We start from the raw sequence: 26,888 nt of genomic DNA on the forward strand, positions 1-26,888 counted from the left end.
AAAAAGGCGGGGGGCAGGCATTAACAGAATGCAGAAATGGAGGAAGGGAAGATGACTCAGGTGTATCCCTGAGTGTGAAAGGCTTCTCCACCTGTGACGTCAGGATTTATCACATGCAGTAATAAGCTCGAAGGCAGCGGCAAGCGGATAGAATGGGATGGCTTGCTCAGTATGTGAGGGAAAAGCCTTTTAGGGCTTGCTTTGGTGGCAGTGATTGCACTTGTGCAAACATGGGGGGTGGGGAAAGGAGTCTGACCTATCTCTGATAATAAAGGAGGAGAGTGATTTTTTGGGGGGGAGGGACTAATTTAGGAAACTTTTGGCTACATTTTGGTCACTCTTTAATCTGTCTAATGTGCTGCTTTCTGTTTCCTGTGTATCTGCATCTGCATGACATCACTGAGGCTTCCGGATGTTGTGCTGATTCATGTTGTTTTAGGCTGTACTTTGGTCGTGTGTAACTAGCAGTAAGTTGCCAACAATGAATTGTTATTTTATCGATCATGTTCTACATTTCTTTGAAACAGAGTGTTTAATCGTTCCGTCAAGACCTCAAGAACGTGCACGTACACATTCTAATGTTTGTGCCCTTCTCTTGACTCTGCTTTTCACATTGGTTTCTCTAACTTCCAAGCATATGCATATGGTGTGACCCTGTTTTAAATGCATACGTAATCACAGTCATAGTAATTAAGAGCATGAGTCAGACCCAGATTGAAGTCCCGTTTCAGAAGTCTTAGTAACCGTGAGACCTTTGGTAAGTTATTTCAAGCCTTGGTTTCGTCATGTGTAACTTAGGAGTAATAATAGTACCCAGCCAGCAGGACTACATGTGGTTAAGTACCATAAGCATAACATTCACTAAAGTGCCTGGTCCATGGCACAGTCTCCATAATTAGTAACTATGATGATGACTAGAAAGGACAGAAATGGCAGCCGAGCAGAAATGTAAAAGTTGAAGTCACCGTTGGTGCATCAGCAGCCCTGGCTGTTCGTCCCGTCAGACTTTCCCCGTGTGGATTCACGTGTGTTTGCCAAATGCAGTTGGCAGCATTTGTGAATGGATGTTTATTTGTCCCTATTCCTGAGAAGTGTCCTGCAGGAAGATGGTGTTATTCCCATCTTACAAATGGAGAAATTCAGACTCAAGGGGATCAGTTTGCTCAAGGTCACAAAGAAGGTGATGACAGTTCTGATCGAGGTTTGGTGGAGATGTTGCCCTGTTCTGTCTTCTGCACTGCCTCCCATTTGGACTTGGAGGATTTGTTCGCTACCTGACATGCTTGATGAAGGGACCTGAGCCCGCGAGCCTGTAAGGGCATCACCGGTTTTAGTGCCTTATTGCAATGACACTGCAAGTTGTTTTTTCAGTTTGGTTTGAATTAGTAATTCTTAATAGTGCTTACATCTGTTTTAAAAACAACGATGCGCCATGTTAACGACAGCAGAGGGCCCGCAGCAGAAGGATTCACTGTATTGCCGACGCCCGGAGATGTGCACACATTTATGTATGCACTGAAACTCTGATGTCTCAGTGTGAGTTAGAACAGCCTTTTGTCAGAATCTCAAACTGCAGGACACCTGTGGGGACTTGGGTGAGGTTCCCATCTTGAATTCACCTGAACACATCGATTGAAATGCTCTGCCACTCAAGGTGGCTTGCTGAATATATTCATTTATCTCTCTTCCCTCCAAAAATCTACTGAAATGACAGAAATCAATGAAATCAAATACAAACTCAGTCTTGCTCAATAAAAACAAAAGCTTAGTTCTTGGAGAAGGCAGTAAAGTGGGCAAGCCCTTGTCAAGTCTGTTCAAGAAAAAAATGAGTAAAAATGCAAAGCGCAAGAAATGAGAGAGTCTTCTTAACTATAAACATAGAGATTTTTAAAATAATGTCAAAACCAAATATATCAATGAATTTTTTTAAACTTTGAATCATTTCTTGAATAAATTTTACCAATTTGTATTCTCCTGGTTAGTTATGCCTTTTATCAATCACAGTAGAAGAAATTTGAAAGTAATTAATTGGATTGTCCTCTATAATAAGGTGAAATATATGAATGTGAGATGTGAATTATATCTCACTAAAGCTGTTCATATATATATGTGTGTGTGTGTGTTTAGAGAGAGAGAGAAGAGAGGTTTTTTTTTTTTATTAGAGAGGGGGGTCTCACTCTTGCTCAGGTTGGTCCCAAAATCCTAACCTAAAGGGATCCTCCCACCTTGGCCTCCCAGTTGCTAGGATTACAGGCATGAGCCACCTCACCCAGCCTTAAAACTATTTTTTTAAAAAACAGTAATTAAAAGGTCTTATTCTTCCTCTGCTGCAAAAGAGGCACAATATTCAGCCTGTTAATGGATGAATTCTGTAAGACTTTTCAGGAACAGTTAATTCCTTGGCTATTTAAATTATTTTAGAGCTTAGGAAAAGATGGAAAGCTTGCCAACTCATTCCGTGAGGCTCGCTTGATCCTGAAGTCAAAACCAGAGAAAGATAGCACACAAAGACAAATGATGAATCTTACATTTAAAATATGGGCAAAACCCTTAAATAAAAACTAGCGAACTGAGCCATGCACAGTATTGAAAGCCTAATCTATTGTAGCCAAGCAGAGCTTATCTTAGACATGCAAGTGTTCTTCAGTACATTAAGGAATCTAGTCCAAGCTACTCGTGAACTGAGGTGGGAGGATCGCTTGAGCCCAGGAGTTCGAGGCCAGCCTGGGCAACGTAGCAAGACCCAGCAATAACAGATAAAGGAAAGAAACCTATGATCATCTCAGTAGATATTGAAGTAGCAATTGGTAAAATTCAACGTATGTTCCTTTTTAAAAAAATCCTTAATACGCTAGGGACAGAGTTTCTGTAAGTTGCTGAGAGTATGCTGATGTCAGCGGGCGGGGCTGCAGCCGTGCAGTTCCTGGTGCAGGTGCGTCTCCTTATCCCAGGGCTTGGGACCAGAAGTGTTTTAGATCTTTTCAGAGTAAAGGATATTTGTGTATATGTAATGAAGTATGTTGGGGAAGTCTTAACATGAAATTCATTTATGTTTCTTATACACATAGCCTGAGGGTAATTTAACACAATATTGTGGGTAATTTTGTGTATGAAATAAAGTTTGTGTACATTGAGCCATCAGAAAGCAAAGGTGTCACCATCTCAGCCACCCATGTGGACCATCTGTGGTTGGCTGGCATCACCGCCATCCGGGACTCTGAATTTATGTGCTGCTGCGAAGCAGTCATTTCCTTACACTTATTCACACATAAGGACTTGGTAAAAAAAAAAAAAAATCACATAGCATTAATACAGTGAAAAGGTAATGTGTTCAGGGTAACTTGTGGTGTCATGTTGGCACTCAGAAAATTTCAGATTTTGGAGCATTTCGGATTTCAGGTGTTCCAATTAGAGGTGCTCCACCTGTTACAACTGCCCGGGAGGTCCTGACTCTCCTGCCTGTGTGTGGTGCTTGCCGCTCTATCCTGCCGAGCTAACCCTGACCGTCGCTGTTGCTTCATCTTAGTCACTGGGTTCTGTTTCCTGAGAAAAGAAACATTGGCTGTGGCGGATGCTTTAATTATAATCTCGAACTAAACGTGAAGGCATTTAAAAACTCTGATGGGAAGAAACCACATGTAATGTCAAGGTCACTGCTTTGTCTGTTGTGACTTTCCTTAGGCATTTATCGCAACTCATTTTAAACTAATTGCGCAAACTGTGTGCCTTGATCTTGCTTGTACTTTTTCTTCTTCCCAGATAACTCTTTTCTGCCCCCTTTATTTAGAGGAGCGTCCGCGTTTTCCCGGCAATGTGTGCATTTGCCTCCTCACACGTGTGCAGCCAGATGCAAAAAGCCCGGAAAGGGGAAACACCTAGTGGACTTAGTTTGCTCCATTGCTTTATCACCGTGAGTCCTGCAAAAATTGTGCGTAGGGTTTGCCCTTGTGACTGTGTGTTTCTAAGCACTTTAGAGGGACTTATATAAGATTTTAATTTTTTCTTTTCCATATACTTTTAACTTTCATATTCCCCTTTTTTTGCTTATTTCTGACTCAGATATTTTAAACATTTTCTAAGAAGAGAAAATACTATGTGAATATAGTAAACTTGTGTTTCTAAATGTAAATTGGAAAAGATACATTTAAAAATTTAAAATACATTGATAATATTTTTCCTTGTGGAATTACAGCGAAATTCAGTTAAGTTAAAATTGTAGAAATTGGGAATAAGGAGTCAGGTTTTTCAGTTTTGGGGTTTTTTTAGTGGAATTTGGGCTAATGTGTAAATTTTGTTTCAAAATGCCTTTCATTCTTACACACTTAGCTCTTTAAGACCAGATTTGGATCTATTACTATGTCCTGTAATTAATGAATGAATATAAGCCTTAAAATATAACATGCAGTCATTGTAAGTAAAAGAAGTGGTGGTTTGACTTGGTGTCAGGTACGTGTGCGTAGGCGTGCACGTGTGTGCCTGTGTGCGCGTGCACACACGTGTTTCCTCCCGACCTTGTGCCCCCGTTGGCCGAGCAAAGCCACTCTCAGGTGGCAGCTGGACAGTAGCTTCAAAAGCCAGTCCCCAGGGAGAAGCTGCTGCTCTTCTGAGGCTCACACCCATTCTGTCGGCCCCTCGAACAGGGGGGCCCCGCGGCTCTGTTCAGTTAAACTCCCAACCAGCTGGCACTTTCACCTGCCGAGGAGGATGTCGTAGCTGACTCGGTGATGGCAGCACGACGGGGGGAGCCGGTCAGAGTGGGCAGTTACTCTCCTCTAAACACAGGCGGTGACGGTGGGCTGTGTTTGCATCGCTAGGGTCAGCGGCACGCTGCTGGGCCCAGGGCAGACGGTTCTCCGTGTGTCAAAGGCGCAGCAACACTGGTAGAGAGTCAGGGCGGCGAGACGAAGCCCGTGCCTGTCTGTTCCCTCATTTCCCTGCTGAGTCGGGTGCCTCTGCAACTCACGGACTTTGCAGCCAGGGCTGGGGCCCTTCGCTGCACTGCCTTGTCTTTGCTCTTGTTCTGTTTGTCTTCCCTTTAGTCTCCTCCTCCTGAGATCTGCCCTGAACGTGGCTGCCAAGGTGATCGTGGCTTGAGAGCTCAGGTCTGAGCCCAGCACTGCCCCGCCTGGCTCTCTGCAGCGGTTTCCCATCACCTCCCTGCCCTTAGCCCGGGGCAGCATCCCGGCACCTTTAATCCTTTGCCCCCGTCTCCGAGTTCTCCCTGAAGAGGTGCATCCAACCTGTCCCCATCGTATCTGTGCCACCCTCTGCCTGGCACCCTACGCGCCCTGTTTGCACAGACGAGGCCTTTCCTCACCCTCTGCCTTCACCCATCTGCACCCCTGGCCTGGATTGGCGCCCCCGAGGGGGAGCTTGGAGAAAAAGGAAAAGGCTAATGGCCAAGAATAGACTCTTGGCGAGGGGACGCATTCATGAAATGGAAGAAAGGATGCTCAGGAAAAGAGGCCGGAGGAGAGGCGGTCAGCAGAGCGAGATACGCCGCCGTGGGACCGGATGGTTGGTCCTCCCTGGTCACGAGCGATTCCTGTGCGCTGTGGGTCGTTCTGCGCTCATTGCCTCTGTGCACATCATACCCATAGACCTCCCCAGCCCCATCATAACAATCAAAAATGTCTCCAGGTGTCACTCAGCATCGCCTTGTAGACAAGATCACCCCCGTGGGGAGCCACTGGTGTGGAGAAAGCCAGCAGTGTGGTGCTCAAAATTATCCTTCTCCTCAGAGCTACCTTTTGAGGTATCTACTTTTATTCTGGCGTCAAGGTGAGGAACTGAGGTTGAGAGACCAGCGTCACATGGCTAGTGGCTGGCAGGGAGGTCTGCGGGCAGAAGGTAGGTAAGCTGGGCAGGACCCGGATGGATGACAACCACTGGACATGCACAGAATTGGGGTGATGGGTGGGGAGGGAGCCAGGTGACGTCAGCAGCTCCTGCCCCTGCTGAGGGGAAGGAACAGGTGGAAGCAGGTGGGTCCCCTGTGGCTGGCAGGGCTCTGGTGCTGAATCTCTGGCTGCCTTGCCCAGCCTGCCGCCTGGTGGGTCAGTGAGGGGAGAGGCTACTCAGGGTCTCTGGGGATGATTTTAGAGGTACCAAGCCTGATGTCGGAAAGCTCTTTAACAGGCATAAACCTTCCATTTCACGAATACGGGGAAGGATTGAAATGCAAACAGCCCTGCGAGAAGGAACGCTGGCGGTTTGTGCTCACTCTGTGGTGCGCACAACATCCAAGCCGAGGGCAGGTTCACCAGTGGACGGGCGTCCCGAGGGCAAGGTGCTGAGAGCGTGGTTTGATTCTCTCCCTTTTCTTTGCGTGTAACCACATTGTCGAAAGGACCATTTTTAATAAAGCTCCTTTAGTGATGCTGATTAAGTTCTTCAACAAAAGTGAACACAAAAAGTAGTGAAGTGAGTAAAACACTGATGTTCCCAGAGACTGCTTTTTGTACCATCTCGATACCATCTGAGATAAATGAGCACGGCATCTAAAGCACCAGCGTTTAAGTGTGACGCCACCTGTCTAGGAAGGCAGCCGCGTGCCAGCCTTCCCTGCCATTCCCTGCACGCATCCCGCCAAGGGTGGCGCCTCCACTCTGCTGGCCGGGTACCGCGCTCATCGGTCAGGTCGTTCCTCTCCTGGTCTGTGCTTACCAGGCAGGCTTCTGTTTCTAATTTGACTTCTGTCTCTTTCCCAGTTCATTGGTATTTCAGTTTCCTCAACACTCGCTTGTTTATCTGGCTTGAATCAAGGCCCTAGAAGACCCATGGCTACAAAATCCAGCGTTAACGCCCAGGAGCGGATCCTGGAGTGGGGCGACCTCCCCAGGGCGCTCCACCACCCTTCGGTCTAAGCGCCTTTCAAACTGCAGCGAGTGCTGCTCGGTAAACGAAGGCGGTTCTGTGGGCACAGCCTTCACAGGATGGGTGCGAAGTGCAGAGAGAAGATAACTGGGTGCAGCGTTGGTCAGCCAGCACTTCTTGTCCCTCAGGGGTCCGGATGAGGGCACCCCCCCGGCACTCAGACCTCAGCACCCTGTTCACCACCCTCCAGGCTTCTCTTCTCCATTCCCTCCCTTGCCTTAAGGATAAAAATAGGGAACGTAAAAGATGAATTCTTAGATGAATGTCTCTGGCCATTTTTACAACTTTGAATTGACAATATTCATAACATTTTAACGCGCTGTGGATTTTATAGGGAGGACAGTAAGCAGCAGTCCCTGTAAGCGTGGATGTGTTGAATGTGGAGCATGAGGTAGCAGTCGGCGGCGGAAACCTCGGTGGTAGAGCGCGCTGCACGGTTGGTAGCGCTGGATTAGCAACGTCGTGCTGCTCATCACAGGAGAGACGGAACCTGCGGCGAGGGCGTGGGAAACAGCGTGCAGGCATCGCAGGCAGGGACCAAGCGTTGGCTTGGGCCTTCTTTCCTTCTCACGTTAGAAGCTTCCCTTTCTGGTTGAGATCAACCCCATCCGTAAAGTGGGGTGACTGTCCCCAGGAGTAATGGGACAACCTTTCTTCTAGAGTAAACAAGAGTGACAGGACTGGACCCTAAGAAATAAGCGGAACTTAGTGCTGGACGGCAAATGCCTTAACAAGTCCTGCTTCCTGGGGTCTTGTAGTTCACCCGCTTTGCTTTGGTGTTTCCAGTATTAGTGGGGAGAACACCTAGGGTGCATTGGTGGAAGCTGTCTAGTTAGTAATAGACCAGTGCTTACTGTCTTCATAAATAGGATACCTCAAAATCCATTTCTGAGTCACTGTCTTGTCTCCCATCCCGCTCTTAATTCGATTGAGGTGTATAAGTAAAGCCATTTCATACTGGTATCTAGCTTCTAAACTATCCTTTAATGTTTTTGATTGACTAACAAATTATCAGTGATAGTCTATTCTCTCCATATTCATATGATTAAGGCCAAGAAAACCAAAGAATCATGACATGTTACAACACATTTTTTACACATTCTTTCTTAATTAAAATTCTATGTAAACAGGTTTCAGAAAAAGTAATTTATGACTATAGTGATTATCTCTGAAACATGATTTGTTAAATTGTTTGCTATATTTGTAGGTTTTTAAAAAATAAATATGTATATGGTAGTATGAACATGTTAAGGTCTTTTGCAATGTTATTGAATCTAATGCATTTTTTTTTGGCCAATAGAATTAGAAGATAGCTTCAATATTAAATATACTTGTCAAACATTTTAAAGTTTTAGATCAGTGCTGTTTTGCTTATAAAAAAATTACAAGCCAAGTGCAGTGGCCCAAGCTTATAGTGCCAGCTACTCAGGAGGTCAGGGTGAGAGGGTCGATTAAGCCTAGGAGTTCAAGGCCAGCCTGGACAACATAGCAAGACACCAGCTCAAAAAAAAAAGGAGGGGAATAAAAAATTACATGGAGCACTTCTATAGGTGCATTATTTCTCTGACAAAAAAAATCATTCTCTAATCCTTTAATTGTATAAAGACATATAAATAGAGAGTTTTTACTAGTTATTAAATCTAGATTCACCAATATTCTTTTAAACCTGTATGCTTTGTTTGCTATCATTTTTCTCTCTGAGGACAGAGATGTAACATAGTAATCTCAGGTCTATACTCGCTCGTCTCACATTTGACCTGGGCATCTTTCAGTGACATATAATTTAGCAGGCAGTAACTTGTGCCTAATATCTACGAGAAATTCTCCAGGTGCCTGGGATTATAAAGAAGAGCAGTCCCCTGCCCCCAGAAACTCCCAGTCTCAAGGTTGAGCCAGACCTATAACTTTAGTGCAAGGCCTATGACGCCGCAAAGTGAATTACTCGCAAAGCACCAACGGGCATGTCAGAACCGGAGCCGTTAACCCCCACGCGAGGGGCTCTAGGGGAAGGTGTTAAGGGAGGAAGTGGCCTTTGAACTGAACTTTGAAGGCGTGTTGGTGTTCTGGGGCTGCCATAGCAAAGTACCACAGACTTGGTGGCTTGGAACACAGAAGTTTATTCTCTCTGAGCTCTGGGGGCCGGAAGTCTGGAGTAGCGTATCAGCAGGGTTGGTGCCTGCTGGAGGCTGCCCGGGAGGACCTGTGCCACGCCTCTCTCCCGCTTCTGGTGGTTATGGCAAGCCCCGGGTCCCTTGGCTTGCGGATGCGTCACACCAATCCCTGCCTCTGTCTTCATATGGCCTCCCCCTCTGTCTCTCTGTCTTCTCTTCTCTCTCTTATAAGACAGTCCTGATTGGATTTAGGGCCCACCCTAATCCACGATGATCTCAAGATCTTCACCTTAATTACATCTGCAAAAACCCTCATTGCAAATAAGGTCTCATTCTACTGTTTCCAGGGGACATATCTTTGCGGGGGGGCGGGAAGGGGGACCATTCAACCCACTAAGGAAGGTGAGCAGGATGTCAGCTGACCGCAGTGGGGCAGGGAAGGTGCTATTTTGGAAGAGAGAACTGTGTGGCGCAGAACAGAAGCTTAAGGGGGCACATTCTCAACACTGACCCTCCCACAGTTCAGAAACTCCCTTTGAAAAGGAAATACTGAAAGGATCCCAGTGTATGAAGTTCCTAGGGGATGTAGGGGATGAGGCTGGGTGGGTGGGTTAGAGTTAGATTTCTAGAAGCCTTGAATGATAATGGGGTATGTTGTGTAGGCAAAGAGGACACGTCAGAAGTTACTAAGTCGAGGATGTTATACAATCAGATCTGTTTTTAGAAAGAGAAATATTTACTTCCACATATTCCTATTCAGTGTTTATAATTGTCCAACTTAGATGTTGTATTTTTGACGTGTTGTTAGCATTTATAAATTAAACACTTTGATACATACTTGCTACTTCTCAGTGTTACTCTTTAGCCACTCCCTGATGATGTCAGGGTGGCGTGCTGGTGGAAGAGCAGTAAGATTCAACATCATCCCACAAACAGGCCCCTTCCTTTGGGAGACCAGCAGTTCAAGTGCCAGTGTAATCCTCTGTAATTACGCCTCAGTCCAGTAACATATAAAACAACAAAAGCAAGAACAGAACATCGTGATAATATCTTAACTCCAGTTACCTTTTGAATATTGAGAGTCTGAACTTCTTGCCTTCTCAGGAACTTTGATAATGCATTCCAAACAACCTGTTGTTGAATAATTTTGGTGGGCTGTTTGGTTGGTTGGTTTTTTTTGGTTTAACTCCAAAGTACTCTTTTTTTCCATTTCAATGAATTTTTTCCTCCAAGGGCAATTTGAGACTTCACCATAATGTGAATAATACTAATGGTGCCACCTACATTCAGAAAGTTTATATTAAGAGTAGAGAGTAAGTTTATATTAAGAGCACCACCAAAAAAGGAACATTGTATAATGTTTATACAAAATGTAACTTAAAATGCTAATACTTCTGTTATTGATGTTTTATTACATCAATAATAATTCTTATTCCAAATCAACAGAAATTTTATTATAATTTGTTTTAAATATTTAACATTTTACTTTGGCCAAGTATCACATTTTATTTGGCATTATGCCTTTATTTTATTTTATTTTACTTTATTTTATTTTAATTGAGACAGGGTCTCACTCTGTTGCCCAGGCTGGGGTGCAGTAGCATCAACATAGCTCACTGTAGCCTCCACCTCCTGGGCTGGGGAGATCCTCCCACCTCAGCCTCCCAAGTAGCTGGGTCTACAGATGTGTGCCACCACTCCTGGCTACATTTTTTAAAATGTTGTAGATCTTCCCCAAACCCATAACCCCAGTCTAATTGTGAGGAAAGCTTCGGACATTTCCAGTCAGGGGGCAAAGTCGTGTGTTGTAGCCACGAGGTGCCTAAGGAGACCTGACTGACTGTCCTGTGGAATCCTGGTGGGGATCCTGAGATGGAAAAAGGACATTAAGGAAAAACTAAGGAAATCTGAATAATGCGGGGACTTCTGTTAATAATTTGTTCATTAATGTCTTATTGGTTCATTAATTGCGACCAGTGTACCATGCTGATGTGAGATGCCAGTGATGGGCAGAAATGCCAGAAGCAGTGCTACAGGAATAACCCTTAACCCAAAGGTGCAGGAGGGGTCCCTGCACGATAGTTCTGGGGTCTGTACACAGTCTCGGGGGTGCCTCCCTCAAAGCTTCACTCAGTTGGCACAAAGTTATGACCTGGTTACTGCCGTACCCTTTCTTTGCATTTTTTCCTTCCTTAAGTTCCCCTGGTCTCTGGGTCACCTTTGAGGGGGACCCACACTGAGACAACATGCAATAAATATTTATTGACTGAATTAATTCATGGATTAGATGAGTAAGAGTCCTGGCATTCAAAGAAATTATCATCCAAGAAGGAAAAGCATGTTAGAAATATATAGTCACTATTAACGAGATACAGGTGATAATTGATGAGAAATAACAGACAAAAAGCCATAAGCTTTCGGAAGAAGAAGTCATTTTAGACTTCCTTCCCCTTTCCAAGTCAGGGTCGGTTACCTGCCCGTGTGGTCTTCTGTGATCGAATACTCACCCTCGGCAAGTATGTGAGCTTTGAGGGCAGAGAATGGGCCGTTGTGTTCACTGTGTGTCTGCACACCAGGAAAGCCTGGGACACAGGCAGCCCTCCCCAGCGTGTCGGGGGGGGGTACGCTGGTTGTCGGGCGCCAGGGTTCAGTGGAAGAGTGGTCGGAGCTTGGGACAGAGCTCCAAATCCCACTTGGGTCCTTTCCTTGCTGTCTGACTTTGGGCAAGTGATGTGGCTTCTCCTAGCCTCAGTTTCCTCAGAGGTAAAATGAAGAAATTAAGGCATGTTCCTCAAGGTTGTTACATAAACTAAAAGAGGTAATTTATCGTAATATCGGCTTCCTTGTGAGGACTCAGATGTTCGCTTCTTTTGTGGGAAAAGATGGCATTTGAGATTGGGTTGAAATTGGATAAGAAAAAGTACAGGAGAAGGACATTGACGTTAAAACAAACGAGCAAGCACAGGAAGGTGAGCTTGGCGACCGCAGGGACTTAGCAGGGAGCTCGTCGGCCCGGACGTGAAGACAGGGGTGGGAAAATGAGGTTGCAGAGAAGCCAGACATGGAGATGCAGGAGTGCTGCCTCAGACGTCTGGACTTCATTTCCCAGCCGGAGGTGACTGGAATGGCGGGACTTTGAATTATGATTTGCAGTATCCTGAGGAAGGGTCAGAGTTGAAAATAGACTTGGGAGTGGTCCACATAACTTGCCATGAAAGTGGCAGAGCAGCCAGCATAGGCCACCACAGCAGGAAACGTAGAGTCGTGGAGGCTCCTTTCTACAGTCAGGGAACTTGGTTAGCATCGCCCTGTTAACACTAACTGTGCTGATTAACAGAAACACTAGAGTAAATTCTCTTCCCAGGTATTTCCCAAGTAGTGCACATCTTCCTAAAGTACACAGAGCAGTGTGGGCTGAAGGGAGCTGTCAGAGAAATCTCTTGCAGATAGTGTCGTTTGAGCAGATCCATGAAGCTAGGGAGGACTTAGGTCGGCAAAACAGGGAGAGCGGGTCCTGCAGGCCCAGGGAAGGAAGGAGACCGTCCTGGCTGAGAGCAAGCTTTGGGATCAAGAGGCATCGAGTCCAAATTCTGCTTCCACAACCTCCTAGTCTTGTCCTGGAGCGGAGGTCTAATGAAGTGGGAGTTAACTGTGGGCCACGAGGAGACGGAAGAGGCACTCAGGCAGAGGAAGCAGCGGTGGAAGGGAGAGCATCGCAGTGGTGAAGGGCTGGAAGAAGACACTGTGGCTACAGAAAACTCTGGAGGGGACGTTTACTGTTAAAAGAGGCTGGGGGTTGGGGGTTCAGGCCCCTCAGGTCTTGGAGGCTACTTCCAGGCTTTTGTCTTTTCTCTAAAGCAGATGGAAGCCACCAAAATGTTTTCAGCAGGGTGGTGACACACTTTGATTTGTATCTGGCGAAATCTTTCTGGGTGCAGCGAGGACAGTTGCCGGAGGGAGTGAGCCTGGAGGTAAAGGGATGGTCAGGGAGCTAGGATGGGGGGACCGTGGAGGCAGTGACATGGTGGGTTTCAGAGAGATTTGGGGTGTAAATTCAACAGGGCGTCATGGTAAATTGCAAGGAGAGGACGATGGCCAGGAGAACTGGTAGATTTCTGCATAGCTGGCTGGATGGCGGGCCGTGCAGTTTACTCGTGAACATGCTGGAAACCCCACAGTACGTTGTCATTATTTCTGTTTTAATCGTCAGTTTTTATAGAGATTTAAACAATTTAAAAAGGCATTTATGTATTCATCCACATAGTTGCCATTTTCTTTGTTCTCTTGTGTAGATCCGTGCTTCCATATGGCATTTATGTAAATATTACCTTTTTAAAAAACGTTTAATTTCCAGTTGTTCATTGCTAGCATATAGAAATACAGTAACTTAGTTTTTGGCTTTCTCTATTTGTATTTGCTTTATTATAGTTGCTTTTTTCTTTCATTTAGTTTATATTTTTTGTTTCTTTTTATTTTTGGTTGACAAATAATTGTACATATTTATGGAGATACAATGTGATGTTTTGATACATATCCACATTGTGCAATGATCAAATCAGAGTAATTAGCATATCCATCCGCTTAAACATTTATTATTTCTTTGTGATAAGAACATTCAGAAATCCTCTCTTCTAGCTATTTTGAAATATAGAATACATTATTATCAACTCTAGTCACCCAACTGTGCAGTAGAACACCAGAGCTTATTCCTCCGTCTAACAGTAGCTTTGTACCCACTGGCCAACCTTCCCCCATCCCCCAGCCCTCCAGCCCTCCCCAGCCCCCATTCCCTGGTAACCACTGTTCTATGAGATTAACATTTTTAGATTTCACATGAGTGAAATCATGTGGTATTTGTCTTGCTGTGCCTGGCTTATTTCACTTAATATAGTGTCCTCCAGTTTGATCCATGTTGTCACATGGCAGGATTTCATTCTCTTTCATGGCTGAATAGTATTCCATTGTGTATAATACGACATTTCTTTATCCATTCATCTATTGATGAGTACTTAGGTTGATTCCATATCTTGGCTATTGTGAATAGTGCTGCAGTGAACATGGGAGTGCAGATATGTATTTGATATACTGATTTCATTTCCTTTGGATATATACCCAATAGTGAGATTGCCAGATCACATGATAGTTGTAGTTCTTGGCACCTTTGTTGAAAATCAATTGATTATAAATGCATAGATATATTTCTGGGCTTTCTATTCTGTTCCATTGGTCTGTGTGTGTGTTTTTATGCCAGTACCATGCTGTTTTGATTACTATAGCTCTGTAGTATATTTTGAAGTCAGAGTAGTGTGATACCTCCAGCTTTGTTCTTTTTGCTCAAGATTGCATTGGCTATTCAAGGTCTTTTGTGGTTCCATACAGATTTTAGGATTGTTTTTCCCTATTTCTGTATAGAATGTCATTAGTATTTTGATAGGGATTGCATTAAATCTGTAGATAGCTTTGGGTAGTATGGACATTTTAACACTATTAATTATTCCAGTCCATGAACAACAGAATATCTTTCCATTTATTTGTGTCTTCTTCAGTTTCTTTCATCAGTGTTTTATAGTTTTCATTTATAGAGATTTTTCACCTGCTTGATTAAATATATTCCCAAGTATTTTTTTTTTTTTGTAGCTTTTGTAAATGTGATACTCAAAAATTTCTATTTCAGGCTGGGCACAGTGGCTCATGCCTGTAATCCCAGCACTTTGGAAGGATCACTTGAGGCCAGGAGTTAGAGACCAACCTGGGCAATGTAATGAGACCCCATGGGCTCTACAAAAAAAGAACCAAAATTAGACAGGCTTAGTGGCACATGCCTGTGGTCCTAGCTACTTGGGAGGCTAAGGCAGGAGGATTGCCTGAGGCCAAGAGTTCGAGATTACAGTGAGCTATGATCACTCCACTGCACTGCAGCCTACACAATAGAGGGAGACCCTGTCTCTAAAAAATGAATGAATGAATGAATGCACGCATTTCTTTTTCAGATAGTTGTGTATTGATTTTGTATGCTCCAACTTTACTGAATTTGTTTTAGTTCTAACAGTTTTTTGATGGAGTCTTTAGGGTTTTGTATATATAAGTTCATGTCATCTGCAAACAGGGACCAATTTAAGTTTTTCGTTTCTGATTTGGATGCCTTTTATTTCTTTCTCTTACCTAATTGCTCTGGCTAGGACTTCAAGTGCTATATTGAGTAGAAGTGGTGACAGTGGACATCATTGTCTTGTTCTAGATCTTAAAGGAAAAGCTTTCAACTTTTTCCCATTCAGATAGCTGTTTTTGATTTATTAACCCTGTATTCTGTGACCTTGCTAACCTCGTTCTTTTTAGATCTAGGAACTTTTTCTAGATGCTTTTGTATTTTCCATGTAGAAAATCATACAGTGTGCAAATAAAGACAGTTTGTTGTTTTCCTTTTCAACACATGTGCTATGCTTCTTTTTCTCCTTGCGATATTGCACCCGCCAGGACCTTCAGTACAGTGCTGAGTAGAATTAGTGAGAGCCAACACCCTTGCCTTGTTCTTGACCTTGAGGGGAAAACATTTCAAATTTTAAGTCTATTAGTGTGGGTTAACCTACATGTTTGTTCTTCATCGAGTTGAGGGAACTCTTTTTTACCACTGATATTTTGCTTTTTTTTCCTTTTAGCAGCAGAAGACTCAGAAAGTGGTGTTTACATGCGATTCATGAGGTCACACAAGTGTTATGACATCGTTCCCACCAGTTCAAAGCTTGTTGTCTTTGATACTACATTGCAAGTAAGTGTACCCAATTTTCATGAATTTTTGATATATTATTTGGATGGCTACTTTATACGGCAATTTAAATCCAGCAATGCCAACGGACGTTTATTGAGTCCTTTCCATACATCAGACACTGTGCTGAGGTTTTGTCTGAATTCTCAATTTCCATGACAGTCTTATAAGGAATGTACTGTTACTGTCCTCTTTCTACAGATAAGGAAACTCAAATTCTAGAGTTTAAGAACTTAGGTCGCAAAGCTTAATCCACAAATTCTAGAGTTAAAGGACTTAATCCACAGAGCTGGTGTGCAATGGGATCTGGAATTTGAACACAGGTCTGTCTAATGTGTCAGAGCGTAAGCTATTAATCATTAAACTGCACTGCCTCCCTCAGTATATCCGGATGTTCTTTCTTGGTTATTTAGTAGAATACATAATAAATAGATTTGAAATAGATATTGCCTAAAAAGAAGAAAATTACTAAGGTGGATAATCTCTTGAGAAAGAACTTTATTCTGCAAAAAATTTGAACCTGATCATTTGGGTATTTAATTGTGCTTATTAAAGTTCACTTTATATCGATCAGTATGACTTATAATCATGTAAGAAAAGTCCTGAATAATACACTCACTATAATGATCAAACTACATTCAGTGTAATAAAAAATGTATGTGCACAGATATACACATATATGCATGTATACATTTAGTATATTATTTCTATATAAATCATTATATAGAAATTAACAAACCTAGTAGGATTGTCTTCAGTTGAGAAGATTCTGAGTCAGGACTTCACGGGTAAGTGGCTTGTGAAGGATGTGCTCCCAGGAGAAAGTACGAAGGGATGGGAGGAGGACGGGCAGGGAGGAAGCCAGCGAGGGCGTGGTGGAGGGCAGTCTCAGCCTGGCCCCCAGGGGACTCTGGCCTGTAAGGACCCTTGAGTGTGTCTCAGCCTCTTCTCTTCTCTGCATTGGTTGATCCGCCCAGGCTCTTCCAGCTCCGTCCAGCCCCTCAGTCCCGCCAGCCCATTCTTCCCTGCTGTGCTCTGCCTCTGCCCCCACACACGCCCCCATACACGGGGGCGGACCCTCTGGAGGGCTTCCTGGGCTTTCCCAGCCACTTTGCCTGCAATCTGTGCCCGCCACATAGGACTCACAGGAAGACAAGAATGGTGTTGCTTTGTTTAGTTTCAGTTTCCAATTGTGTCGATCTGTCCTTCTGGCCATCTCAGTCATGATAAAGCAGAGATCAAACATACAGCTGGAAGCTCTCCCACCAGGGGGGTTTTCATCACCAGTGTCCCCGGGAGCCACGCTGTGCAGTGCCAGCAGGGACCAGCCCAGCAGGAGAAGCACCTGTAAACCAAGTTTTTTCCCTGTGGGTCAGTGTTTCACAAGGAGCTCCCTGGAAACTGTGGAAGTGGATCGAGGGAGGGAGGCGAGGGTGTGGACACCGGCATCAGAGCAGCTGGGTCACCTGCTCGTGCGGCTTCCTTGTCCTTTACGGGCCTGGGTAAGCCCCATTCCACCTGCTGAGAGAGTGCTGTGTCCACACACAGCCCTCGGCGTGGGGGTTCAGACAGTACCGCGCCTGTGATGGGACAGGTTGCGTGGTCACTTGGCATCTCACAGCCAGTTGTTTAGTCTCTGCCGGGGCCCAGTAGTAAGCCAGGAACCGTCTCCCAAAAGGAAAATAATTACCTACAGGAAAGGACATTGTTGTTTTGGGGGCTTTAGAGTCACTCAGCACACCGGTCGAAGTCGCACATGCAAATGTACATGTTGCTTCCAAAAGACCTGCCAGTGTTGTGTGCTGGCAGGTGGTGTTCAGAGCACGAACTTGAATTTCACCTTGGAGAGGTCTCTCCAGTGCTCCGGGCCGTCCTGAGGTGTCAGAGCCCTGCCTCCTGTGGGGTCGGTCCCTCACCCTCTGATCTGCACGTCTCACAGAGGCGTCTGGAGCTCTGCTACTTCCTGCCCATCCGGCACAGCCAGCATGTGCCGTCGGCACAGTGGGCCAGTGTGGCCGTGCGCAGAAGGTGAGGGTGATCAGCTTCTCTGCGGACCACAGTAAGACAGAGCGGGGGGCGAAGAACCTTGTGACGTGGGAAAATGTGTGGTCGCCAAGTAAAGCAGACTGCCTCTAGGGGCCCTTGTAAGTCAGTGTAGAGAAAGAGAGTGTATGTCTGGGCAGTGGCTTTGGTTCCCCCAAGATGTTACCTACATCAGGAAGAGCTGCTGCAGCTACAAGTTTACAATAATCTACAGTCCTCAAAGATGCAGCCACAGGCCAGATGGGCAGTTTCCCTGGGGCTGTGATGGTGAGCCCCTGCCCTCAGGTTCTTCCACAGGCACCAGCCTCTGCACTTCCCCCACTGCATTTGGTTTGCCAGCCTGGTGACTCTGAGTCAGAGAGCCAGTGGAAGATCCTGCCATCTCTCAGGTGTGTCATTTCCAATCATACACTCAGGAACTGAGGAGAAGAGCTGGATGTGGTGGCGCCTGTAGTCCCAGTAACTCCGGAGGCCAAGGCAGGAGGATTGCTTGAGCCTAGGAGCTTGAGACCAGCCTGGGCAACATAGCAAGACCCCATCTCTAAAAAAATAAATGAATAAAATAAAAAATAAATAATTTTTTTAAAAAAGGATTGAGGCTTGGTACCAATCACAAGAGGAAAAAAAGAAAAGGACTGAGGAGATAACCAAAGCATGGGACCTGCTGCACTCTGTGATTCAAACTTGAGCTGAGACTCTGAGACTCTGTCACCCAATGGCCACAGTCCCCACTTTGATCAGCAGACTGCAGTGGCGTGTGGATTCTCGGGTTCTAGGAATCAGTGTCCATTCAGACCTGGTGTCCAGGAGCCCTGAAAAGCCTACATTTCTTTTTACAAGTCCCTTTGGAAAAGGCTCGGAGGAGGAGGCACAGGACGTTCGGGGCCAAGCTGAGGGCTGCTTCCTCTGGGCTCTGCGAGCTGGCTCGGGTCTGGAAACCGGCCAGAGGACACCTCTCCAGTTCGATGATTCAGGCCAGGTTTTTGGCCCCTACACTTGAGATTTCATTTTAGAAGGCTGTGCAGCTACTTCATTTTTGGAACATAGCAATCAATTAGCCACCACCAGTGATCCCTGCGGGTCAGACCATTCTAACTGTCACTTCTCTGGGTTGCCCTTGATGGCACGTGTGCCTGCCCTGCTGTGGGCAGCAGCACCAGCACTTGCCCCTGCTACGGGCACGTCGTTCCCATCCAGATCGGTGAGGCCAGCCCATGCGCTGTGTCCCACCGTGTGCCTGGCCTTACGGGGCACAGAGTGAAGGGGCACCCTTGCTCGAACATTCCCCAGAGGCCCAGCGAGGGAGTGTCTGTCCTCTGAGCGTTGAGTGTGCAGCTTGCACATGGTGAATCTCCAGCGCCCCATCTCCTGTGCCTGTGCGTTCCCTCTTCTCACCTGGGCCACTGTCCTGGCACCTCCGCCTCGTGGAACGTGGCCTCAGCAGTGCCCTGCATCTCAGTCCACCAGACGAGCGGGGAGAGCCGCTGCCACTGCGTGCACTAAATGCGAATGAAACTTTTCTGGAAAGCCCACCTGTAGCAATCAGCTCTACCAAATCCATGTTAAATTCCTCCTCTAACGTTATTAGAGCCTGTTCCCACGGATACTTCCTAGGTTTCTGCAGATACGAAATGGCAAGATCTTACAGTTCTTTCCGTATACGTTTCCTCCTCTGCTGTGTGCTGAAACCTGTCCCTGCGTTACAGGTCAAGGGCAGCAAGGGAGGTTGGGGCTGCCTTGGGGAGAGTGACAGGCCCATGTAGGCATCACCCCAGGAAAGCCAGTCACTGGGCTTTCAAGCAAAGGAAGGTGGTTCTCAGACACTGGAGAGTCAGCTGTTCCCGCTGCCATGAGAGGCCCAGAGTAACTCCGGAATTCAAGAATCTTGCCTTTGTCTGAGTCCAACCAGATGTCCCTGTGCCAGGTGCAAAGATCCCCTCCTTCCAGATCAGTGCCCGGCTTTCATACGGTGTGTCTGCATCCTGCAGTTATATTTCGAGTTTAATTTTGGAAACATCAGCCCTGTAGCTACAAGAAATAAGAGATTCTCTTAGGGCTGCCACAGAGGCTCTTTGGTTCTCTGACCGAGCCTGCCGGGCTCTCTGAGTGCTCCAGCACCCACGGGACTCCTCCCACACCACGTCCTGTGGTCCTGGGCTCTGCCTCCACGGCCGGTGCAGCAGCCACTTGGGCCCTGGCACCCAGTGGCTCTGGGGGTGTCATCACACTCACAGATGACGGTTAGTCACAATGACACAGCTTACCCTGGATTACAGGAATCTGATTTCTCACCGACAGAGAGCCCGAGGGCAGGAAACCAATCCCAAATGCTCTTTCCAGGAGCCACTGCTGGTGCCACTTGCTCTGCCAGTCAGGGTCCAGTCAGGAGACAGAAGCCACACCAGTTATCTGAACAAAAAATTAATATAAACAAATGGTCATCGGACGTAAGCTAACTGGATAACTGAAAAGATAAATAAAGACCTTTAAGGCAGTGTTCTCAAAGTCTGGTTCCCAGCCCAGCAACTTCAGCATAAGCTGAGAACAAAAATGTAGATTCTTGGGCTCATCCCAGACCTACTGAATCAGAAACTTGGGGGCGAGGGCCAGCAGTCCGTGTTTTACTGTGACTCTGAGGGACTCAAATGCACTCTCAGGTGCCACGGAGGTAAGAGGGGCCCTGGGGCCTGCCTTCTGGCAGGTGCTTGTGTCTCTGGGCAGGAGTAGGGGCTCGAGGAAGCTCATTCTGCACATGATGGAGACAACAGACTAGATTCTGCTGCTGCTGCGGGAGAGAAGCAGGCGCCCTGGTAAGGCAGCGCCCAGGTGTGGTTCATGGGCAGCAGGGAAGAAGCACTTCCCTGCCCCAGCGGTGAGTCCCTTGCCAGCCTCCTTTCCTGCTGGAGCCTGAAGTGGAGCCAGCCAGCAGCGCCAGGATGTGGTCTGTGAAGTCCCGAAGTCCCGGAGTCACTGAGCAGTTAGAGGGCGGGTTCGGAGCCGAGAGACAGGAACTCAATACCTGGCACCATAGAGAAGGACGACACACCCCATCCCCTTCTAAGTAAGCCCAGTAGTTTAGAGAAAAATAGTATGAGTTAGTGATTCTAAAAGGTGATACCTCAGGAATTAGGAGAGGCTCCAAGATAAATAAAATTTCATAATGGAATCCTCACACCCCATGGTTGAGGGGAAAAGCATTGAGGATTATCTAGGCCTTCTCTCACAGTGGCAATGCGATTACTTTAGCTCTACAAAAAAATCACGTTATTTTTTTAAATGAACGTTTTATTTTAGAGGAGTTTGAGATGTACAGAAACGTGAAGATAACACAGAGTTCCCATGCGCCCACGCCCAGCTGAGTTTGACATTTCACATTAGTGTGGAATGTATTTGTCACAGTTAGTGAACCAGTATGGGTACGTTACTCACTAGAGATGGTGCTTGATGCAGATTTCCTTAGTTTTTACCTAATGTCATTTTTCTGTTCAGAGACCCCCATCCCGGTCACTCTGTACATTTAGTGGTCACGTCTCCTTGGGCTCCTCTTGGCTGTAACAGTTCCTCAGACTTGACTTGTTTTTGACGACTGGGTGGTTTTGAGGAATACTGGCCAGAAGTTTGCAGACTGCCCTCCACTGAGGTTTATCTGATGGCTGTCTCGTGCTTAGACTGGGGCACAGGTGTGGGGAGGGAGACCGGAGAGGAGCAGGGCCCTCCTCATCACGCTGTCTCAAGCTGCCGTCTGCGTGACTTCGCACTTGGCCATCACCTGGCCGGGGTGTTGTCAGGTTTTCCCACCATCAGATGATTCTTTCCTTCCTTCCTTTACGTACTGTAGTCTCTAGAAGGAAGGACTGCACGGCCGCACTCAGGGAGTGGGGAGTCAGGCTTCACCTCCTTGAGGGCCGAGCATCTGCGTAAGTTGGTTGAGATTTTTCTGCAGGGGAGATTTGAATCTTCTCTCTGATTTATTCGTTTATTCAGTCATTTATTTTAATATGGACTTACGGATATTTATTTTATACTTTGTGTTATATTCAAAAATTACTTTATTTTGTTGCTTAAGTTATTCCAGACAATGTGATTTTTTAATAATGATAATGAAAGAGAGGACAGTCAAGTATCCAAATAAGTGGTGGCTTGCCAAGTACTATTTTTTTAAAGAACATGTTGAAAATGTAGAATGAAGAGCATATGATCAAAAGTAAATTAAAAGGCAAGGTGCAGTGGCTCACGCCTGTAATCCTAGCACTCTGGGAGGCCAAGGTGGGAGGATCACCTAAGCTCAGGAGTTCGAGACCAGCCTGAGCAAGAGTGAGACCCCATCTCTACTAAAAATAGAAAAATTAGCCAGGCAACTAAAAATAGAAAAAATTAGCCAGGCATGGTGGTGGGGGCCTGTAGGCCCAGCTACTCGAGAGGCTGAGGCAGGAGGATCACTTGAACCCACGAGTTTGAGGTTGCAGTGAGCTATGATGACACCACTGCACTCTAGCTGGAGCAACAGAGTGAGACCCTATGTCAAAAAAAAAAAAATCTGCTAGATCTATATGTGGTCGCTTGTATAAGATATAAACATTAAATATCCAAATCAAATATCAAAATATCAGCAAACTAATAGCAGTACTTTTTTTCTTTGTTTTTTAAATTACACCATTTGACCAGGTGTTCTTGTGTGTAGCTGTCCACTGTGCTAAGTCATTGCTGTCTTGAAGCTAACTGGTCCCCTAGATACAACAGTCTCTTCCGAAACCTTCTAGAAATGTGTCCACTGAAGGAAGTCTCTCCTTCATAGGATCCCAGCACTTAGAAGGTTCTATGTAACATTTGTATAAATATAGACAATCGTAATTAAATCATACAATAAATGCCTAAAATAGCATTTTATGAGTGTTTCGTCCATTTGGTTTAATGCAGTTACTGCTGTAGTTGGGTTTATGTCTACCATTTTGCTGTGTGTTCTTTTCTATTTGTTCCTTTGTTCCACCTTTCTTATCTTCATCTGATTTAATAAAGTATTTTAATTTCATCTTTCCCTTCTGTTAGCTTATACTTTTATTAATCTTTTAGAGGCTACCTTGTAGATTACAACAGCATCTTTGACTTACTACTTTGCATCTTTTAATAATACATTTACCATCTCCCAAACAATGCAAGAAATTGATAACAGTTTAACGCCATTAACCGTCTCCTACCCTCTGTGCCATTATTGTTATATATTTTGCTTCCATATGTGTTGTAAGCCCCTTAAGATATTATTACTCTTTTAAACAATCAATATTTATTTTTGTTTAACCACATATTTGTCCTCTCTTTCGGTCTTCATTTCTTCCTGCGATTCTGTGCAGTTTTAGCATCTTCCCTTCAACATCAAGAGCTCCTTTAAGTATTTTTTCTAGGACAGGTTGGTTGACAGCAATTTTCTCAGCTTTTGTTTGTCTGAAAACCTTATTTTGCCAATCCTTTTCGAAGGATGTTTCACTGGATATACACTCTAGGTTGGCAGGTTTTTTTTTTTTTAGCGTCTTGAAGTTTTCTTTCGTTTAATTTCTGTTGAAAAGTCACCTCAGTCTGATTGTTGCTCCTTTGAAAATTAACGTGTCTTTTTTCCTCTAGCTGATTTTCTCTTTGCCTTTGGTTTTTAGCATCTTGTCTAAGATGTGCATAGGTATGGTTTTGTTTGTATTTCTCCTACCCGGCGTTTATTTGATTCTTTTTGACAGATTTCAGGTTTTTGTTGAAATTTACCTGTTTGAAGATGATTTGGGAAATGCTCTCAGAAAAATTCCACAGTGAATGTGGTGCTCAATTCACGTACTTCTCTTCCCTCAGAAATTGTAGCTCCTTGAATCCTTCCTGCATTGGTACACTCTATTGCCTTCAAATCGTGTTTCCTATCTTTTGTACAACTCATAAGTTGTTTTCAGCTATTTCATTATGGCCAGACTTGGAACTTTCTGGAATAGCTTTTCAATAGCTGTGGTTACTTAGGATTTCATGATTGATCCTGATGAATGTTTTTAATATTGGTTTTCTCTGCTAAATCTGTTATTTTGAAGAAGATAGTAAGCAATTTGTAATTTGAAAAGATGCCCCCCATTCCCATCCTATTCCAACGAGTTTAGAAAAACAAGCTAATCAGATACTTGGTGTGTTTTAAAATCTATTTATATGTGACTTTGCCACCATATCCTTTTATAATATTTTCTAGGACCACGATCAAGGATTCCCAGGGTACCATCCAGGTAGAAATAGCAAACCATTCAAATTGGCACACCTTCCCTGGATGCCATTTGATTACACAGTCAGTTTGGATATTTTTATGATTCTTGATATAAGGTGTGGTTCAAAAAATATTTAATCAGGCCGGGCATGGTGGCTCACACCTGTAATCCTAGCACTCTGGGAGGCCGAGGCGGGTGGATCCTTTGAGCTCAGGAGTTCGAGACCAGCCTGAGCTAGAGTGAGACCCCGTCTCTACTGAAAAAACAGAAAGAAATTAGCTGGACAACTAAAAATATATTAAAAAAAAATTAGCCGAGCATGGTGGCGCATGCCTGTAGTCCCAGCTACTCGGGAGGCTGAGGCAGAAGGATCGCTTGAGCCCAGGAGTTTGAGGTTGCCGTGAGCTAGGCTGACTCCATGGCATAGCCTGGGGAACAGAGTGAGACTGTGTCTCAAAAAAAAAAAAAATTAATCAGTTTATGGATGCCATTTAGTTACTGTTTCTCTGCCAGGTCCCTGGGTCGGCTCTACTTTCCTCCTCCTCTTAGTTCCCTACTAGTTCCTTTAACTAGTATCTAGAATCCCTGCTATTATATTCAGGACACAGTGCTGGGCTGGGTTAAGGAAAGTATATAAAATAATTGATGAGAACCCCCTACCCACCTGTACTCCTTCTACTCCTGTGTCGGTGAACCATGCACATACCTGAGCAATTCTACATAAAGGCAAAATGTGTCACAAAGGAATAAACAGCTGCTGAATTATTAATCCTAGAGTCTGCTCTAGGGTCCTGTAATTCTTACCCATTTCTTTTCATCATTAAGTTAACAAGGGGTTTGTGAATACAGTGGGTGAGAATTATTTTCTTTTAGCTAAAAAAAAACCATACCATAACCTTTTTTTTAAAGAAATACACATTTTACTATCTCAGCTCCTGAATATGTCAGTTTAAATCTTTGCTTATTTCCCTTTGATCTTTTCCATTTAAACACGTATCTTATATACGTATCATGATGTATAATTTTACAGTCTGCATTTTTCACTGTCATAAACTTTTTACTTCAATATTGTCTTCATAATTGTACTATTTTAATTATTTGATTTTTTTTTTCTCATTGGTATGCTAGTATTTAACAAATTTTTTTGTTTGACGGGGGTGGATCTTTTTCCAGTTTTCAAGATTAGATATAATGCCACATTGAACATCTTTGATTCAGGAATCCCACTACTAAAATAATTCAAAAGAGAAAAAGTTGTTGCATAAATAAGATGAATATTGAATATTTTTGCGATTCTTTTTTTTTTTTTAATTCTTCTTAGAGACAGTGTCTCTGTTGCCCAGGCTACAGTGCAGTAGCAGGATCATAGCTCACTGCAACCTCAAGTTCATGAGCTCAAGTGATCCTCCTGCTTCAGACTCTAGAGTATCTGGGACTACAGGTGCACACCACCATGCTCAGCTAATTTTTTAAATTTTTGTAGAGACAGGATCTCACTATGTTGCCCAGGCTAGTCTCAAACTCCTAGACTCAAATGATCCTCCCACCTCAGTCTCCCAAAGAGCTGGGATTTACAGGCATGAGCCACTATACCCAGCCTTATTTTTGTGATTCTTGATACAAGCTGTGGTCCAAATTATATTTTATCAGTTTATGGTGCCACAAGTGGTTTTTATGACAGCCCTTGCATTAGGAGCTGTAACTTAAAAATATTGGCATATTTAGCAGCTATAAATGATACTTTAAATTTGTTTTCATTTGTGTTTCTTGGGTTAGTAATATGGTTGAATGATTTTCCCTCATCTTATTTGCTATCGGAATTCAGAGGATCACTTTCAGCATTGAGCTTTTGGCTATTAATAAAGCATCAGATATGGTAACTTACGGTATCTCCAAGGATAGTTGTTAATGGGTGTTAAATGAGATTGCGTATGTTAACGTACTCTGAACAGTGCCCAAACCATTACAGGCACATGTTTGTCTCTAGAAGATATAAATGTGCAAGTATGTTGTATCTTTCATATCGTTTCTTTCTCTATCTTGGGGAAATGAGAAAGTATGCCTATTTGTCTCATTATTGAACATATTAAAAACAAATTTTTATTTCAAGTAATTTGATATAACTTCAGTGTTTTCAAATGAATTAATCACCACATATAGGAGAAATTAGACTTTGAAGTTTAATTCTTTTATATTTTAATTATATAAAGTCTATGTATACAAGAGTGTTTAGATGCAATAAGAAAAAAAATTGAAGTTGATTACATTATTTCAGTTTCAAAAAATCTCTAATCCTTATATCCCTTTAGGTATAATAAAGGATTTTTGCTAATGTTAATAAATTCCATTATTTTTAGGTTATCAAACTTACAAAATTTATCATTGAAGATAACTGATAAGATTTGGTCAACTGTGTTAGTTGAAGGTATTTTTCTTCCTGATATATATATGGTCTTTAAAGGTATGTGTTGTTTCTCTTATTTTTCTTCAGGTTAAAAAGGCCTTCTTTGCCTTGGTAGCCAACGGTGTCCGAGCAGCCCCACTGTGGGAGAGCAAAAAACAGAGTTTTGTAGGTAAGCAGCGTGGGCCTGGGGCATCTAAAACGGGAAACCTTAAAGGCAGAAAGCCCAAAGTGTTTCAATAGGTGCTGGTTTGGAATTCACCCAGCAGCCATGTTACCAAATTACAGAGCATTCTTGCTTTACACGCCGGGTGAGGAGGGGCTGCCAGTAAGTAAATTCAGAACTATCGTACTTTTGTGGAGCTCCTTTTTTTTTTGGTTGAATTTCTTTCGATTTAGCAACTGATTTGGCCTTCTGAAGGAGCTTCTGTGTGTTTGCCAGCCCAGTGAAAAACCCCACGTGGGACGCC

At 44.3% G+C, this 26,888-nt stretch overlaps 1 protein-coding gene across 1 annotated transcript in view; it reads left to right on the forward strand.

The window, feature by feature from the left end:
• The first annotated feature begins 15,647 nt into the window (after positions 1 to 15,647).
• PRKAG2 (protein kinase, AMP-activated, gamma 2 non-catalytic subunit) overlaps positions 15,648 to 26,888 on the forward strand; it is a 30,979-nt gene continuing 19,738 nt past the window's right edge. The window contains exons 1-2 of the mRNA XM_012662146.1: positions 15,648 to 15,753; positions 26,509 to 26,590. Of these exons, the coding sequence (XP_012517600.1) occupies positions 15,673 to 15,753; positions 26,509 to 26,590 (163 nt within the window). The 5' untranslated portion in view covers positions 15,648 to 15,672. The remainder of the gene's footprint in view (positions 15,754 to 26,508; positions 26,591 to 26,888) is intronic.

The sequence above is a fragment of the Propithecus coquereli genome, unplaced genomic scaffold (genome assembly GCF_000956105.1).
Source record: "Propithecus coquereli isolate 6110/MARCELLA unplaced genomic scaffold, Pcoq_1.0 Scaffold75, whole genome shotgun sequence".
NCBI lineage: Eukaryota > Metazoa > Chordata > Mammalia > Primates > Indriidae > Propithecus > Propithecus coquereli.